This window comes from Nannobrachium achirus, assembly GCF_963921795.1.
Source record: "Nannobrachium achirus genome assembly, chromosome: 17".
NCBI lineage: Eukaryota > Metazoa > Chordata > Actinopteri > Myctophiformes > Myctophidae > Nannobrachium > Nannobrachium achirus.
Genome location: NC_137824.1, coordinates 38,386,204 through 38,404,650, shown reverse-complemented (window position 1 = coordinate 38,404,650; position 18,447 = coordinate 38,386,204). Strand labels below are relative to the sequence as shown.

At 43.3% G+C, this 18,447-nt stretch overlaps 1 protein-coding gene across 6 annotated transcripts in view; it reads right to left on the bottom strand.

Annotated features, from left to right (window-relative positions):
* The window catches only part of rapgef2b (Rap guanine nucleotide exchange factor 2b), a 179,759-nt gene that overhangs the window by 20,383 nt on the left and 140,929 nt on the right, over positions 1 to 18,447 (bottom strand). For 5 of the 6 annotated variants that reach the window (XR_013962928.1, XR_013962929.1, XR_013962931.1 and 2 more), the window contains 11 exons: positions 17,402 to 17,579; positions 13,456 to 13,592; positions 11,155 to 11,313; positions 10,327 to 10,479; positions 9,237 to 9,401; positions 8,357 to 8,464; positions 7,526 to 7,729; positions 4,384 to 4,492; positions 3,780 to 4,059; positions 2,748 to 2,905; positions 1,725 to 1,739 (listed from right to left, as the gene is read on the bottom strand). Coding sequence is in view for 1 of the 6 variants with exons in the window: in XM_080746251.1 (XP_080602377.1) it covers positions 1,725 to 1,739; positions 2,748 to 2,905; positions 3,780 to 4,059; positions 4,384 to 4,492; positions 7,526 to 7,729; positions 8,357 to 8,464; positions 9,237 to 9,401; positions 10,327 to 10,479; positions 11,155 to 11,313; positions 13,456 to 13,592; positions 17,402 to 17,579 (1,666 nt within the window). In the remaining 5 variants the exon portion in view is untranslated. The remainder of the gene's footprint in view (positions 1 to 1,724; positions 1,740 to 2,747; positions 2,906 to 3,779; positions 4,060 to 4,383; positions 4,493 to 7,525; positions 7,730 to 8,356; positions 8,465 to 9,236; positions 9,402 to 10,326; positions 10,480 to 11,154; positions 11,314 to 13,455; positions 13,593 to 17,401; positions 17,580 to 18,447) is intronic. The other variant, XR_013962930.1, reaches the window with a different exon arrangement.

Genomic DNA, 18,447 nt, shown 5'->3' with positions numbered 1-18,447 from the left:
TGGCATAAAAAGTGGGAGTCAACGCAAACCAACCAAAATCTATACTGTAAAATCTCCAGTATTCACTTTAACTTTGACACACACACTTGTATCCACAACTTTCCAACATCCCATAGTGCATTGCGCAGAAGTTGCACGGAGCTTCCGGCGCCGCAGCCGAGTGTGATCTACAAGCTCACAACGGTTGCATCAGCGACGCGGCGTGAGCTTGTATGTCTGCTGTTTACCGGAAGTGTCCTACACATAATGCTCCAGTAAATGTTTGCGGAAACAGGTGGATACTCTCAAGAGTTACAGACCTGTAAGGGTTCATTAGGTTACTAATTATTAATCAACTGCATCTTTGGTCGTCCCCCGATACACCGCATATATGTAGAAGAGTTCAGCCAAAGAACATGTTTGGGTATTACCTCAGTGTTTCCTTGATCAGGGAAAAAACAAACCTTCCCGCCATCTTGGCGTGGTTACCTCACTTAGCCTCACTTAGTGTTTCAACAGTTAATGTACAGAAACCCTCTCACCAGCACATACACCCAGATTACTGTTAGGAAGAGGAAGAAAAAAACTCCCACAAACCATTGAGAACCATTAGAGAGCTGGGAAGGACAGCTGTCGGTGGAATGCCGTTAACATCGCTCCGTCAAAACTTAAAAGGGGAAATCAAGACCGGCTCATGAACCGTGTCCGCGCAACAGCTGATAAACACAGCAGCTGAAGCGTAAAGAAATTGTTGACAAATTGACAAAGAGGCTGCTGGATGTAAATGTACAGTGTGATGTTTGAGGAGCTTACAGTAGATCAACTGACAAGAGCGGCTGACGGCATTGACAAAGACAACAGTGTGGCGTGATCGTCGTTCTGGTTACATTCGAGTGCAAAGCGATTTAGTTTCTGTAATCCCTTAATCAAGAACATAGTTAGAGATCCTTAACTCCTTACAGCCTCTGGGAAAACACATTAAGCTTTAGATAAACGTTGCGATAGGGGCTGAGCTTTAACCACTTGAGTCCTATTTTCATTTTGTTAATCTTTTTCTTTTTTTTACCCATTTAGACCACACAAATCTGTGTCACTTTAGATTTGAACCACTTTAACCATTATTTTATGCTTTAACTATTAAAATAGCAGATATACATGCTCACAGCGCTGCACTGAGTGCTGCGCTGCAAGCTTGTAGATCTGCTATTTTTGAAAAATTGTGAACTTTTGTGCAAGTCTTTGATTATTTTTGACCCAATTCTATAAATGTCTTCTAAATCCTTCTCAAAAGCAGTGGTTCTCAAACATTTTCATGTTAAGGACCCCGAAAATGGCAAGCATTTGGCCGTGGACTCCCATCAAAACATGTTGTTCCAGGGACCACACAGAGGCAGATATTTTAGTTACAAATGTTCGCTTTTAAAAAGATATATTTAAAGACTTGCAAAAGAAAATCACGATTTTAAATAGCCAAATAGCATACAAGTTCACAACAAGTTGCAATGCGTTATGAGCTTACAATGACATGAAGAAAATAGGGATGTGAGGTTCAAAGTGGTTAAAGCTATTGCTACACAATTATGAAAGAAAGGCAATCGTTTAGTTGACTTGTGTCCAAGGTGATAGTCATGATTAATAATAGCACAGATCAACCACACAGATCAATCAGGATTATTTTCTGTAAATGCAGCCCTTGGTTCTTGCCCTTGGAAGCACAGATATGATGTCACACTGCGGGTACTTACTGATCAACACTGGAGCTAGAGGAGGACACAGGATATGAAATTAGATTTTAATGGTCCAATTGTTATAATGGGAGGGAGACAGTGTCGGAGGGACAGACTGTATAGGAGCCTCAACGTTTAACTCGGGCAAGAATATGTCTAACAAAGCACTGGCCCATAGAGTTAAGCACAGAGGTTACTCGCATTGTCCTTCACGCACAACACTTGAACATAAGAATCATGAACATTAAAAAGTCCATGAATTTTAAGTGGACAAAGCCCATGTAGCCGAGTTAACTAATTATACGCAATGCCCAGCACACTGCCTTAATCAGTGCAGGCGGCGGGGGGGCTCCACTACAGTCATCTAGCTTTCTGACGGCGGGGGTTGGAGTTGCAAGTGGAGATGGACAGACTTTCACAGTCAAAATGTCGGGGTTAAGAACCCATCAGCAAATTCACAAAGCCAAGAGACAGACACGTTGGACTCTAGTCCAGGGGTCTTCAACGTTTTCTGGCCAAGGACCCCTTAGTTGAGAGAGAGATGAAGCAGGGACCCCCTACAACCTTTTCAGAGATTCCATATAGTTTCATTGTTTGACAGCACAATCATTAGTGTATTTTGGATTCATATCAATTTGTGTTTTCAGATATTTAACCACTTGAACCGTCAATACTTGATTTACTTTGACCTTTCACACTATACTTTGTCTGCTCTTTTTCCCCCTTACACCAAAACTCTTGCAGAAAATAGACAATCTACAAGCTCACAACGCCTCGCAGCGCGAGGCGTTGTGAGCTTGTAGATCGTCTATTTTTGTCTAAAGTTCTCAGAATAAGGACACTAGGGTTCAAGTGGTTAATATAAAAAGAAATAAGAAAAAGGTTTCTATCCCACAAAGATTTGGAGGACCCCCTATAGTATCTCTGAGGAGTAGGGACCCCCTGTTGAAGACCCTTGCTCTAATCTAGTCTAGTCTATGGAATCCAAATGACGCAGCGACAGAGAACTCGAACCCAGGGGAGGACCTGGCTCCAACTCACCAGGCTGGTTGTTGAAGTCCAGGATGCGGTGGTGGGACTGCAGCAGGTCGGGGTTGGACGACGACAGGTTGCCGCTGACCGGCAGCGCAGGGGCCATCTGCTTGGACTGCTTCATGCCCACGATGCTGTCGTCCTGCGACTGGCCCACGCCCACGTCGCTACGGAAAAAACGAGAGGCAGGAGAGGGCGGGCGGGTTGAGGGAACAGTTCTACGGACACGAGGTAGGGGGGCGATGTTTGTTTGTCGGGGGGAAAAGGGGAGCCGGGGGAGGAGAGACACTGACATGCTGAGTAAATCTTCTTACGGACGTGCAAGCGACATGACGACAGTTCGACCCGACTGGGGATGGGACGATAAGCGATATTATCGTTTAGCGTGATAAAAATCACTCACGATAATCGTATCGTGGAGTTTTAATTTATCGTGATACCGTCCTCCGTCATGCACTGGGATCAATTCACGTTTTATTTGCCGAGCTGCATGTCCGGTACCATTTAAACCCTCTATTGGTAAAACGTTATTATAATATACATACTTGATACAGTCTTTTTTTCACTCTACCAAATCTCTTTGCCAAAAAATAGCCGATCTACAAGCGCACAGATCTGCATTTTTTTGGCAATGTTATGGTAAATCGCAATTTCTTTTGTCACAATAATCGTGATATGACATTTTCATATCGTCCCATCCCTAGTTGTGAGGAGACCTGACATGAGATTTGCGCGTTGGCCAGCGCTCACATCAAAAGACAATAGAAAGATAAATTGAGGACCAAAATGTCCAAAATAAAAGAACATGAAGGCAAATATAGATCCCTCTCAAAAAATAATTAATATTGTGTAAAAGTTCAATTTCTTCTGTAATATAATTCAAAATGTGAAACTTTCATATATTCCTAGATACATCGCGCATGGAGTAAATTAAGTTATTTTTATTAGTATTTGAATTAAATAAAATCAATTACGCTACCTTTAAGTACATGTACTAGGTTAACCTTCCACCACTGCACACCAGCAGGTCCAGGTACTTACTTGTAGGGTTTGGGCGGCAGGATGCTGGTGAGCGTCTTGTCGAAGATCTTCTTCAGCTTGTTGCGTCCTCCCACCGTGTTGGCCTTGGCCTTCTTGCTGACCTTCTCCAGAGACATCACCTGCTCCACGTCCACCGCCAGGTCGGGGATTGAGTAGCGGCTCGCCTTCTTGATGTCGCCGATCTTGGGCAGGTGAGGCGCGCCGCCGTTCTTCCTGTCGGGCTCGTCCTCTCCGTCCGCGTCGTGGTCGTGTTCCGGACGAGTCAGCAACTCCTTGAAGACTGAGGAGAGGAGAAGAGAGCCATTGAAATATTTATCGGAGTAGTTGTACTGGTAAAACATTTGAGTACTTAATAAGTAGGGGTGTTCATTTACAAGTACACATAACAGAGGTTTGGCTCATTCTTGTTGAGCCAAACCTCAACATATTGCTAAAGCTCCAATTCAGAACTTACAGTATTTCAACAAATATCTTAATCTACCATATATTTCCAAGTAGATAGAAGCCTGGGCGTCTATTGGAATGCCGTTTGATGTGCAAAATGGGGTCAGACCCCCGGCTACTATTTCCCCCGGGCTGTGAACAGAACCTGATCATCTCTCACCTAACAGGTTGGTTTTCACAGTAATGGAGAGGTGAGTGTTGTTCTTCAGGATCTCATTGGCTTTAATGAGCTGAACGTTCTCAAAGTTCTGCCCGTTCACCTCCAAGATCTGCACACAGAGACAACAGGAAGAAAACATCTTATAGTACACAGTGTAATCTTTATAACTCAATAAAACCTATTGTTTCAACAGTTGGTGGACAAGGCATACAGGTCTGGTCTTATATTAGACCAAAGCCTGGCCTTCATTTTCAAACACACTGCCTGATAGCTAACACCAGATATAAAAAGCTAGATACCGCATTCTCCGCTGCAGTTCATTGGCATGACTGGTAAAACAGTCGTAACACTCTTCCTCCTAGCGGAAGAGGAAGTCAACTTTGACCCATGGTGTCACGAAAGGTGCTGACAGACTCTATAGGTCTATAATACAGTGTGAGATGAACGGCACAGTAATGGACAGCGTGCAGTCCTTTGCATGTTAGTCCATGTATGCTTACGTCTTAAGCCTGTAATGACTGACCAACAAGCCCAAATGCCTGTTCTGGGATCGCTGCTTACAACAGACACTGAGGGACCATTGCAGACAGGCTGATGATCACAACCAAACCCAACTAAACAAGATTGCTGTGTAATGAGACTCCAAGACTGAAGGTTGCTGTTAATTGAAATGAATGATTTTAGAAAGACATTGACACTGATTGATTGATTAATTATATTAACATTTAAAAAGTGTCTTCTACAGCAGTGGTTCTCAACCTTTTTAGGACGCGAAAATAATCATATTTTAACTGGGGACCCCCCACTCTGCACAAGCACTTGGAATTGTAGGAGTTGGCATTACTTTTAGTTTGACTCGATCTATTCCATTCCGTTGCGAGGCGCTGTGAGCATGTAGATCGGCTATTTTCACAATTTTAGCCACTAATATTTGACAATTTGTCCAATGTTTGACCAGAGGTACACTTAAAACTTTATGTTGGTTTGTTTACTGTTCAGTGAGAAAACAATGTTAACATTTAGCTTAACATCTGGGGACCCCCCAAAATAATTTGGGGACCCCTCTGGGGGTCCCGGCCCACAGGTTGAGAACCACTGTTCTACAGTGTAGCCAGAAGCCACTCTGGGTTACCCGGGTTAAAAAACAGGTTTTATCTCCTCGTGTTGTTTTGTTTGTAATGTATCATTGTTTGGGTTTGGTTGTGACCCTGACCGCAAAAGAAAGTGGGATTAAATGGTTTCTCTTTAATTAAATACTCCCTGAACCCAGTGGAAGAATTTAAAAAAAGAAAAAGAAATGAATGAAACAGTTCACCCAATCTGAGGCTTAGCTGGGGTGCGGGAGCTTAAAAATAATAGTTACCGGGAAAAACAGCATACGTGCAAGAATCATTTAATTGCAAGCTTTCGGTCAAATGCCTTGAAGCTCTCTGATCAAAAGCTTGCATTAACCAAACAGTTCAAAAATAATTCAAAAGAATAATTAAAAAAAGGATCTACAAGCACACAACGAATCACATTGCTACACGTTGCGAGCTTGTAGATTGACTATTTTCGCTATTCACCACCCAACAAACTATAGGGCTTAAGTGGTTAAAGGATGCAAATATCTGTGCGTTCAGATTCAGAAGCCTCTTTCTCCAGTTAAGCAGAATCAGCATCAAGCCTGGTGGGAGCTCCCTCCGTCAGGGTTTATGTACAGTAACCGTATGAGAAACAATTCCAGCACAGCTGTCGACCCATGATGGCGGCACTCTGTAAGTGTACCACGCAGTTATGGTGTGCATGTTTCAGCATTAAAGACAACCTCCTCCGGTTCCCCGGGCAGCATGAGAATAAGTGCTTGGCAGGATGTTTGTGTTTCCTGCAGTGAGAGACAGCTGCAGGATGTTTGGGGACCGGCAAGAGCTTTAGGTCCAAACCCCAGCATCTCAGGACGGGTTTACAGATTAAGAGACTTTCCCTTAAACCCCTCAGAGCTGCGTCAGAAAGTGAAAATGATAGAAAGGCGTTGTGTGTGCGGGTGTGTGTGTGCGTGTGCGTGTGTGTGTGTGTGTGTTTTAGGTGTCACGGTAAGCTTGCAAAAGCTATCTGCGGTCTCTGGCAAGTTCTGATTTAAGACACCTTAGCATGGCTTTTAATGCCGGTTAGAATACAATTCAGCTCCGTTTCGCAACAACAAATGAAACATCAAAAACCTCAACAAATCTCTGGAGGCTCCGCTGAAAGGCCTCGGATGGAACACACATTAAAAACTATGAGAATGATGACGATACAGAGCAGTGGGTTTCAACCTTTTCACATCAAGGTCCATTATTGATGCAGCATCTGAGCCACGGACCGCCATTTGATGAGAAATATAGCCTCTCGCACCCAAAGCGTAGAATATCTTGTTATCGTTGGAGAAGATTCTGTCCACAATTCTGTGCTGTACTGATGTGGGATAGAATAACAATTATTCTACATCCTCTAGTTGTGTAGACTTCTTGTAAATTAAGTAATGCAGATGTTTAACAATAATTTAACTCTTGAGAGCGTAAAAGGAGTGTAAAAAATCATTTTAAAGATCTATACGGGTTCATTTGGTTACCAACTCTCCATTTACCTGGGGACCACCTGGATCCCCCTTAACCCATTCAGAACGGGTACAAATTATTTAGTATCATTATTTTATGCTTTAACTATTGAAAAATAGCAGATATACAAGCTCACAGCGCTGCGAGCTTGTAGATCCGCTATTTTTGAAAAGTCGTGAAAATTAGAATTTTTACCCGATTCTATAAGTGTCTTTTGAATCCTTCTAAGGTTTTTTGAAAAACCTGTTTCTATGTCAGCAATCTGGCTATAGCCATCGTCCTTTTCACTTAACTGGAGCTCAGTTAGTCTGTTCTTGAGACCCGCATCTCAAAATATCTAGTTCCAAAATTTGAGTTACAAACGTTCGCTTTGAAAATACATATATTCAAATATTTGCACACATTTTCACGACTTTTTCAAAAATAGCAGATCTACAAGCTCTGCTATTTTTCACTGGTTAAAGCATTCAATAATTCAAGGCCTAAATGGGTTTTAAGGACCACTGGTGATCCCCGGACCACCGGTTGAAAACCTACATACAAACAGAGGGGTTGCGGTCCTTTACCTGATCTCCACGCTTGAGCCCCACCTCGGCCGCCTTGCTCCCGGGCTCCACGGCGTCGATGAAGATCCGGAAGCCCTTCTCCTGGCCTCCCAGCAGGGTGAAGGCCAGCGGGGCCTCCCTGGAGGGCTTGGTCAGAGTCACCAGCCTCAGCTTGGCCTTAGCAGCACACGCTATGTTTAACAGTCTGAGGTGACCACACATTTTCTGGGGGAAAGAGAGAGCAAAGGGGCGCCACGAGTTAAAACATGTAAACCTGACTGAATGTGCTTGATTCAACCCATTTAGACCAGGAACACATTGTTACACGTTATTGCATTAACCGTTATTTTATGCTTTAACTAGTGAAAAATAGCAAATCTACAAGCTCACAGCGCGGCACCCGAGCTTGTAGATTTTTTGAAAACTCTTGAAAATGTCTTTGGATATTTGGACCTGATTCTATAAATGTCTCCTAAATCCTAACAAAAACAGATGTTTCTATGTCAGTGGTGCTCAAACCTTTTCATGTCAAGGACCCCCAAAATGATATGTATTTGGCCATGGACCCCTCTCTCCCCCATTTAAAAATGTTTAGTTACAGGGACCCCAAAAGCAAAATTTGAGTTACAAATGTTCGCTTTAAAAATACATATATTCAAGGATTTTGACTTGATCACGACTTTTTAACATGCAGCAAAAACAGCCAATCTGCAGCTTGTAGAGCTCTATATTGTTCTATATATATTTTTTCAACTCTTGTGACTCAATGTATCACGTTTGACTGATCACTGGAGCGCCAAACAAAATTGTGTGCATGCTGACAATGCGGCAATTCTCTTAATCACAACAAACCTCTCTTTCCAGATTGTTCTCAAACTCCTCCAGAAAGTGAGTCATGGCGGCGTCTCCCTCAAAGTCATTAAAGTGATTGTTCACCCACAGTAAGACTACCCGTGTTACCTGCAGGAAAACAAACACACACAGCTCAACAGTTAAAGAAGGACACACACACGTTCTAATGTTCCATGCCCAACACACAATTACATCATTAATCACAATTATTTGTGTGACAATAATAGTTAACACAGTCTCTACCATAAATCATCTATGTCTATGTCTCTCTCTGCCAGGCCAGAGGAACCCGAGAATTTAATATATGCTTTAATTGATATAAAAAAGATTATCGGACGGAATTAAAACTCTGGGGTGGGTGATAAGGTGATAAATATCGTTGAGACTATACAATGTCTCCACAATATTCCTTTTCAGAGATATCATATACAGTATATCGTGAAACAATGTGTTAATACAGAGATTCATTGCAGAATTCATTTAAACCTGCATTTTGGTCTAAATCAGTAGTTCTCAAACTTTAAAATGTCAAGGTCTCCCTTTAACTCTGACAGTATACAAATGAAACCAAATGGACCTGCATTTGGTTTCATTTGTATAATGTCAGAGTTACATACTTGTAAGGGTCAATTTAGACCTCCCAAAGGGAACCCAGAGAGTCCCTGGACCCATCTTTGAGGACCACTGGTCTAAATGGTCTGTTACTCCCTTTTCTTTAAGTTTTTGTTACCTTGTAGTGGTTGTACTGTTAAGTAACTTGGAAAATAACCATAAAAACCGAACATGAAAAAGAATCGTGATTAGATCGTATATCGTGATACAGCTTGGAAAAATATTGTCCACATCGCCCACCCCTAGGACAGTACAGTGGTGTAGTTACCTTGTCCCTGAGACTGGGGTCGTGGAACCACTCCAGGAGCTTCTTGCCGACGACCATGGGGCTGGACAGGAAGGTCCGGTACGTCAACAGGAAGTCCTCGATGTAGGTGGGGTCCACCACTGAGTGCTCTTCCACCAGGTGCATTGTTAGACGCTCCGTCGTGCCCTGAGAAGCCAGGCAGACAAACACACAGAAGAGTTAGGTTTTGAAATAGGTATAAACATATAAGACAGATGAAACAGACATGGGTACAAACGTACCAGAGCAGCAGACATATGGGCATTGGGCATGCAGACAGACAGATGTCTAGGCAAGGGATTACCAAAGTGGGTGCCGTGATGCCAGTCCAGGGGTGCCACAGAATAATCTAACTATTAATTTACCGAATGTCTGTCCACCGTCTGACAGTCTGTCTGCATGCTGAAATCACTGATACTAAACAATGTCGGCACCATGGTAACAATGCCCAACTGACATCACTGACTGACATCACTACAGTGCCCAAATTTGGAGATGACATTACAGACTGGACTGGACACGGAACGCCATATATTAGCATAAAGGAGTCCCAGCCAGACAGACGGATTCAACGGGTACTGCACAACTGGACATTGATGGTGACTATTCTGCCCAACGGGCACCAGTCTGGGTTCTCTTACATTAATTCTGAGACTCCTATACATTCACTTCCTCATCGCACACACATAGTTTGATAATATTTGGAATTCATCAATATTACTACATCAATATCACTTTACTATGATTAGTAAAAAATTTGCACTGGATTTGCACTGGACTCGATGAGTTCTTTTTCCACGGCCAACTCTCTTCACCAAAAACAGCAGATCTATAAGCTCACAACGCACCACGCTGTGACGTGTTGTGAGCTTCTAGATCAGCTATTTTTGGTGAACCTTCCCCCGAGAATAGGGATGCTTGGGTATTTTTTGGAGCAAATGTTCCGCCTCAGGATAATGGACTTTGATTCGCGATAATATTGTAAACCGCAATTTCTTTTGTCACAACAATCATGATGTGACATTTTGGTTATGGTCCCATCCCCAGACGGGAGGTGTCTGTGGTGTCTCACCTTGATGACGATGTGTCCCTTCCTGGTCCCGGTGCGGTCCAGTTCCCTGTGCTCCTTCACCATCACGATCTCCCCCTCCTCCTCCACCTTCTGCATGTTCTTCTCCACCTGGTTGAGGATGCAGCAGTAGTCCTGCTGGGCGATGCACACAAACTGCAACCAGAAAAAAGGGAAAAAAAGAAAATTAGTCAACTAAAATGTATTTTGGCAGGCCTCGATGGCATCGTAATGACTGATTTTAAACTTGATTGCGTGCTGAAAATAGCAGATCTACAAGCTCACAACGCGTCGCGCACGCAACACTTGAGAGCAACCAAACATAAAATTACTCTCTTCAGCACTAGTCCCTCCCTAATGTTTTAGTCTAGTTTTTATTTTGTTGACGAAATTGTCAATATATTTAGTCTTAGTTTTAGTCATCACAGCTTAGGTTTTATTTAATTTTTGTAGGTGAAAAAAACGCAGTCACAAACATTTTTCGTCATAGTTTTAGTCGCCAAAATCAACACTGGTCCCAATATGTGATTTTAGAAACATGGCGCGCGCAGCACACACCAATATTTGGGGTGTTTCGGCGTTTTTCTGCAGGGTCTAACTAGAACTAGTAGATTTGGATTATTATCACAAAACTTACATTAACAACTTCAGCCCTACATACATTTTGGCCATTTTAAAATAGCCGATCTATAAGCTCACAATGCTTCGCAACGCGACACATTGTGAGCTTGTAGATCGGCTATTTTCGAAATATCTGTACACATTTGAAATTTTGAAATGGGGTATTCTGCATAATGAGTATGTGTGTGTGTGTGCGCGGTGCCGCCTCACCTGGCAGTCGTCCACCTTGGTCTTCATCACGCCCTTCATGTACTCCTTCTCCATGGTGGGAGAGACCCCGAAGCTGTTCCCCATGCACAGGATCTCTGGCCGGCCCTCTGGGTACGTCACCTCCACCGAGCCGTTCAGGATCACCGACCACGAGTCCAACTGCACAGAGAGAGAGAGACACAAGAGATGAAGAGAGGATAAACCTGTGGCTTTATACCCAATTCCCATTAAAATATATTGACTTTGTTATACCATATATAGACTAGGACCCCAAATCATAACTGACTTCGGAAACTTCCCACTGGACATTTCTCTATTATAATTTCTTGTTTTGGGTGGTCCCATGTACAATTGTAATATTTTGAAATATGGACGTTTGATATTCATGAGCTGTATGACATCAAAATTCTAAATTTTAACAAAAAAAGAGGTTTGCAATAATTCACCGAATGTGCAATATATCTAGAATATATGAAAGTTTCAATAAATATATGAAAGTTTCAAGAAAATGTACTTTTACACAATATATTTTTTAAATTCTAACACACAGTATATATCTGTATATATATATATATATATATATATATATATATATATATATATATATATATATATATATATATACTGTGTGTGCACACGAATGCACCCAAGCACATCTATTTTATTTTATTTTTTATATTCCCTACTATATGAGAGCAATGCACCAACTCAAATTCCCAATCTAAACATACCTGGCTATTACGCTAATTATGGTTCTGAACATTCATTCGTTTCTACCAACACTTGCTTACTGTAAGTCGCTCTGGATTAAGGGTGTCTGCTCAACGCCTAAAATATAAATTGTATGTAGCCCTAACGGTGTCTGCTACGACTCGGTATGGCACACCAGGTGAACACACTAACTAGCTGTTAGAACAGAGAACTAGCATTAATGAAAAGGTGGTCTGTGGCTCAAATGCTGAATAAATAATGGACCTTGAAATGAAAAAGGTTCAAAACACTGCACCAGAACACAGATTCACAAAACAAATGCTTGATTAATACGTAGTTGTGCACCAGTGCCGTGATGTGGCTATACCAAGTATAAATCAGAGTACAAGTAGACAGCGTTTCTGAATGAAGACGTCTTTGATCATCAAGCAAACCGTCAATCATCGACGGAGACAATGATGAAAGCTACACCTTCATTTATGTTTTATTATTATTATCATTTAGTGCAGAAAATCAACATGCTGGCTTGGAGATAATGTTGTCTGGTAGGTGATGGATGCTCAGTGGACCCTTGTTCACCGTGACCCTTACAGGAAGATCTATTGTACGTGAGCATCGCAGCATGAAAATGACTTAAGTGTCTTCACTGAGACTGGGGGGCTGTCTTCGCCACAGAGAGAGAGAGAGAGAGAGAGAGAGAGAGAGAGAGGGAGAGAGAGAGAGAGAGAGAGAGAGAGAGAGGGAGAGGGAGAGGGAGGTGGCTCTAGTTGCCCGGGGACGTTAAGAGACCTCCCTACATTGAGGTTTAACAGAGCAGAAAAAAAAGCATCAACAACGCTCAGCTCCTTTAGAGGGACATCGGCGGACGAAGGAATACAAATGTACTTACACACACACAAATTATACATACTCACTGTCAGTTAAGCCATTGACTGCTAACCTTGTTTTTCGACTTATGACGTTCCCTGCCACGCTTTGAGATTTTCACTAACTTTTGGAAATGTATAGAATATTCCACGATGCTCCGATTTCTTCAAAAAGCGCACGGTTGTCCATGTGTTGGAAAATAATCCCTGTCCACTTGCAACGATCCACTCCAAACAACGATCCGTGTCCACCTCGCTTTTCCAACACTCTCCCGTAGACACCCATTATAAGAACAAAGCCTTCAAATCCACCCAAAACAAGTGAAGGCTATGTTTGTTCCGGTGTCCTTCTACCTTGGAAATAAATTGGTGATCCATAAGCTAGCGAACAGTGCCTGCCAACCAGCGTTACTTTCCACCTCTCGCCCATTCACTCCCATTGAAAAGGCGTTTTCCTTTTTTGTCTCAAAGAAACGGAAATGCAGATTTTGGTCGGGTGACGTCATCAGCGTGTCGGGTGTCCTTCCGTTTCCCCCGGAAGTAACTGGTGACCCATAAGCTAGCGAACAGCGCCATCCAGAGTCAAAAATAAGCAACTCGGGGGAAACTTGGGCTCTGCAGTTTAATAGGTTGGATATAACTCTGGAAGCTTGGGTCGTGGCAGTCAATGAGCTAAATGTGTACACACACACACACACACACAAACACACACTCAGTTGCCCACCTCCTCTCCGTCGTTTAGGACGGTGGTTCCGGCTCGCTCCACCACAGCAAACACCATCACCGCACACAGCTCCCTCCTCACGGACATGGTCATGTTGGCAAACGCAGGCAGCTGGTGCATGAACTCCAGGAGTTGTTCTGTGGACCACACAGAGCGAGAGAGAGAGGAGAAATAAGTCAGAAAAGACAGGTCTCGACATAATGGAGGAAATAAGGGAGAAACTAACTAGAAAAGCGCGCTCAGCAGGGCCAAATATCTCTGGTCAGGAGAGATATCATCAGATATCGCTTTTACATTGTGTCTCGACCCTGGGGTCGTATAAGGACACGTCCTGTATGGGCTTACAGTATGTGCTGTAAACACCTCTTCTTTGACCCAGCAGCCACACCCTCTACCTTGTATTGTTTGACGTAATTGAATGATTTAACAGTGCGGTTTTGGGAGGAGGGGGAAGCCTTTTCAGTTTTTTCACCTTTTGGTTTCCTGATTAAGAGTTCATTTGTAGTCGTCTATTTATATTAGTTTGGACTTGGGTAAGTTGGGGTGGTTTCTTTTGTCTTATTTTTGCTGTCAACCCACCCTCAAGCATAAAATAAAAGTCCTTTTCATGGATGTAAATGGTAAAAATCTAACTAATGGTGATTTTAGGGAGTTGGAGAGTCTCAATACTTAGATTTTGTTCCTGGTTCCCCTAGGTTGGGGCTGCATTGTCTGTCTTCTGTCCTATACACATTCATTGTGAACTCCTCTCCACCAGATGGCTGAAATGTTTCTGTAATGTATGACATACAGTATACACCATTTAGCGCTTAAGCCCTATATACTTCATCAAAAAAAAAATTGGCAAGACCAGCCCATCTTTTGGTACAGCTGCTCTTTTCACAATTCTTTTCTTCACAGAAAGACGTTGGGTCACACTGACCCAACAGCCAGTGTTACTCCTTGCCAGCAGGAACTTGGACATCGCAAAGTAGAGGGACGTTATTAAGCTCATCTCTAAACATGCGTAGCAACGTTTTTGTTTTTAATTTATGATCTTCACTAACAAAACTACGTACATAGGAGCAATGTTTATGTACTGTAAGAGCGAGGCTGAAATATATTTTGTACGTGCATATCATCAACTAACACGCAACTTTTATATGTTGGAATTTCAGTCTCGAGCCATGTTTCAGCAGATAGATTGCATGGCTGTGATTAGCTAGTTAGTAACTGTGTCGAAGAGTCCTTGAGCAAGACTCTGAATTGTGACCTTGTAGATCTGCTATTTTCAAAATAGTTTTACACATTTGAGAACTTGAAATGGGACATTCTGCATAACGAATACTTTTACTATTGTCACTTTAACTCATTTCGTGCTCCTGAAATTAACGGATTAAAAAATGTCCAGCGTGCCTCCCGCAGGCTGCATCCACGACCGTTGTCTTATTTTGAAGGCCAGAAGTCCATAGCGTAAACACTTCCGGTTTGACGTCATCGCGTCATTCACAGGAAGCGGTCATCGTCAACATGGTGTTGTGTAATGGCCGATCGGTGCTTTTCAACATGTGTTATATAAGCGAGAATCTACTGCCATCCTCGCTTTGAAAGTGTTGTTTGGAGATAATGGACATTAAAGATGAGATTCCCCGTCTGCCTCAATGTTATGGGATTACTATTTTGTGCTCGTGGATCCGTGATGATGATGAAACGGCGAGGGAGATCGTCTCGGGACCTTCCGCGCATGTACCCGGTAGGATAACCTCCGTTACAGTAATATATTACTTTTCGCGAGTATTCTCGGGATCGGCTCCGTATGAGTTAAGTACATTTTGATACAGATACTTTATTAATTTTACTCAAGTACATTTTGAATTCGGGACTTTTCACTCGTAACAGAGTGTTTCCACGTTGCTGTATTGATACTTTTACTGAAACACGTGAGTATCTTTTCTACCATTGAACATTAGTACAGGCCTGTACTGCAGCAGACAAGGAGTACATGCTGTTCTGAGGAGTGGAGTGGGGAGAATAGACTATCCCCTATAGACCGACCACACACACACACACACACACACACACACACACACACACACACACACACACACACACACACACACACACACACACACACACACACACACACACACACACACACACACACACACACACACACACACACACACACACACACACACACACACACACACACACACACACACACACACACACACACACACACCACAGTCTAGGCTGGCTGACCTGTACTTGGCATGGAAATGGTGTCGCGTGTGTTGGCGTAAGAGACACTGTGTGCGTGCAAGAGAGTCAGTGTGTATATACACTGTGTGTGTGTGTGTGCGTGCGGAAGCTCTTAAAGTTTAATGCACCAGGATGGAGGGAGAGGGAGCTGAGATGAGAGGAGAAGACAGGATGAGAGGATGAGAGGAGGAGAGGAGAGAGGAGAGAGAGAGGGGAGGAGGAGAGGAGACGAGTAAGGGAGGGATGTGACCTAGAAAAGCCTGTGGGTGTGCGTGCGTGTGGGGGGTGGTGGGATGTGGGACGGCGGGTGGGTGGGGGATGGGGGCATCTCTGTATCCAGTGCATCCACCCATAATCATCATCCTCACACACATCTGTCTGGATTAAAGCTGCGTGGCTGTTTACGTTCGCTCTCTTTTCTGAGCGTTACGACTCTACAGTGTATGCATGGTAAAATATGTGACGGGAAGACATGAGTGGTGAACACATACACACACACACACTAACATCAAGTCGACGGATGAAATGTAAATACAGTAGTGCCACTGTATGTGTGGAAGTGTAGTGTATAGTCGGTATTCAGATCAGTAAATATGCATGAATATGATTCAAATAAAATATGTTTGTAGTGTGTTTTATAGTAGTAGTAGTAGTAGTAGTAGTAGTAGTAGTAGTAGTAGTAGTAGTAGTATATTTAATAATTGCAACTTCATGCATTCATGTAGGGAAATTCAGTTTTCACTCTTCTCATTCAAACGCATAGGTCCAAAACACATACTTTACATGCACCTTGTTTAAGAGCAGCTCTGCAGGGGCCAGGATTTGAACTAGTGCCATGAGAATGTGCTGGACTTGGAACCCACGACCCTCCGGTTCCCAAGCCAAGTCTAAACGGACCGAATTACTGATGCCCCAATACGTGTACTACTGTACTAGGTCCAGTGCAGATGTGTTATGCAAAGTATTTTAGTAGTAGTAGTGTGTTATGTCTAGCTTGTGCATGTAAGCAAACACCAAGTCATATTTGTACATTCTGGCAGAAACTATTATGTCCATGTTCTAACTCTTTGTTTTTTTTCATAAATGAATGCCCTACCTCAGCTTAATCATACTACTACAGCATCACATGAAAGTAGCAAAAGTAGCTGATCTACAAGAATGAAACGCGGCGGGAGGAGACGTTTTTTAGCTGGCAGATCTGCTTCTTTTCCTATTTTTGAATTTGAAAAGTAGGCATACATTCCATACCCTCAATGACGCGAAGAGGCGTGTCTGCGGTGCACCTGTACCACATTGTATAAGTCTCTAAGTTAAAGACCAAGGGTCTTCAACAGGGGGTCCGGGACGCCTAAGGGGTCCTCAGAGTTACTACATGGGGTCATCAAAATCTTTTATGTGATAGAACGTTTTTTTCTAGCGTCCATTTTCTGAAAACTTTAGCCAAAAATAGCAGATCCACAAGCTCACAACGTCTCACAGCGTGAGGCAATGCGTTTTTTAAGGGTCGACGGTTCAAGTGGTTAAATATCTGAAAACACAAATTGAAATGAATCCAAAACACACTGATGATCGTTGCTGTGGAATCTATGAACAGGTTGTGGGGGGGTCCCTGCTTCATCTCTCTCTCAACTAAGGGGTCCTTGGCCTGAAAACGTTGAAGCTAAACGTTGCTCTAGAACCGTAAATGCAAACGTGAAATATTTACCGATGTCGTCGTCTGTTCTGTCCATGGGGTCTTTCTCCAGACAGTCTCGGACGATGTCCCGGCTCATCAGGGGATCCGACGCCCGCTCGATGTCCTCCTCATCGTCGTCTTCCTCCGAGTCCACGGCCGTCTCCGGCAGCCCGCTGAGGTCCATGTCCCCGGGCTCGTTCTCCGTAGCCTATAGGCAACAAGACAACACAGGGACACGAGAGTCAGTGATCACCGAGAAACCAGAGGGCTTGGATACGGAAAGGTTGAGGAGGGGCTTGAATCCAGGTTGAGAAACACACACAAAACCTCAACCTTTTGAGGATTCGAAAAAATGACAAGTTCCATTCCATAGCCATAGGCCAAGCGTTCAATCTCTGCAACATAGCCTCTTCCTGCTTGTTCCCATGCCAATGACAGCCACCAGTTAATATAGCTACTGTAGAGTTGTCTTTGTGCAAGGCATTATTCCCTCCGAGGCCTGCTGTGCGAGGGTGAAGCGGGGCGTCGCTGTAAAAACACAAACCGTGTTCATTCAGCGTCCTCTGTAGAAATAAGGGTTAAGAACGCACACAGGGAAGAAAGGCAGAAAGGGGGTTAAGATAATCAGGTTGCACAGCACAGAAGTATTTTTACAACATGCACATATTTCCACCCTCAGCAAAGCAAAGAGTTGACCCATTTAGTGCGATAGATTAGAGATATTCGGTACAGTACGGGAGAGAGACAGGCATCAACGCTGCATACCAAACAGCCAGCTATGCATAGTAACAAGCTAATTAAACAGCAGCGTTCCTCTCCTCTCTCCCCGTTCCTGCCTTCTGCAGGCTGCACAGCTCCCAGCTAGAGCCCGCTTCTTTGAAAGCACCAGATGAAACGCGTGGACAGACAGAGGAGGGAGAAACGCACGAGGGCGAGAAGAGAACGTAACGCAGTTTTGTCAAGAGCAAGTGACAGATGGATTTCCTCCACTTGCATCAAAAAACAACATATTCCAATTTCTAGAAAGGAAAAGACAAAGAAGCCGTGTCGCTCGGTCGACCAACGCAACAACACCA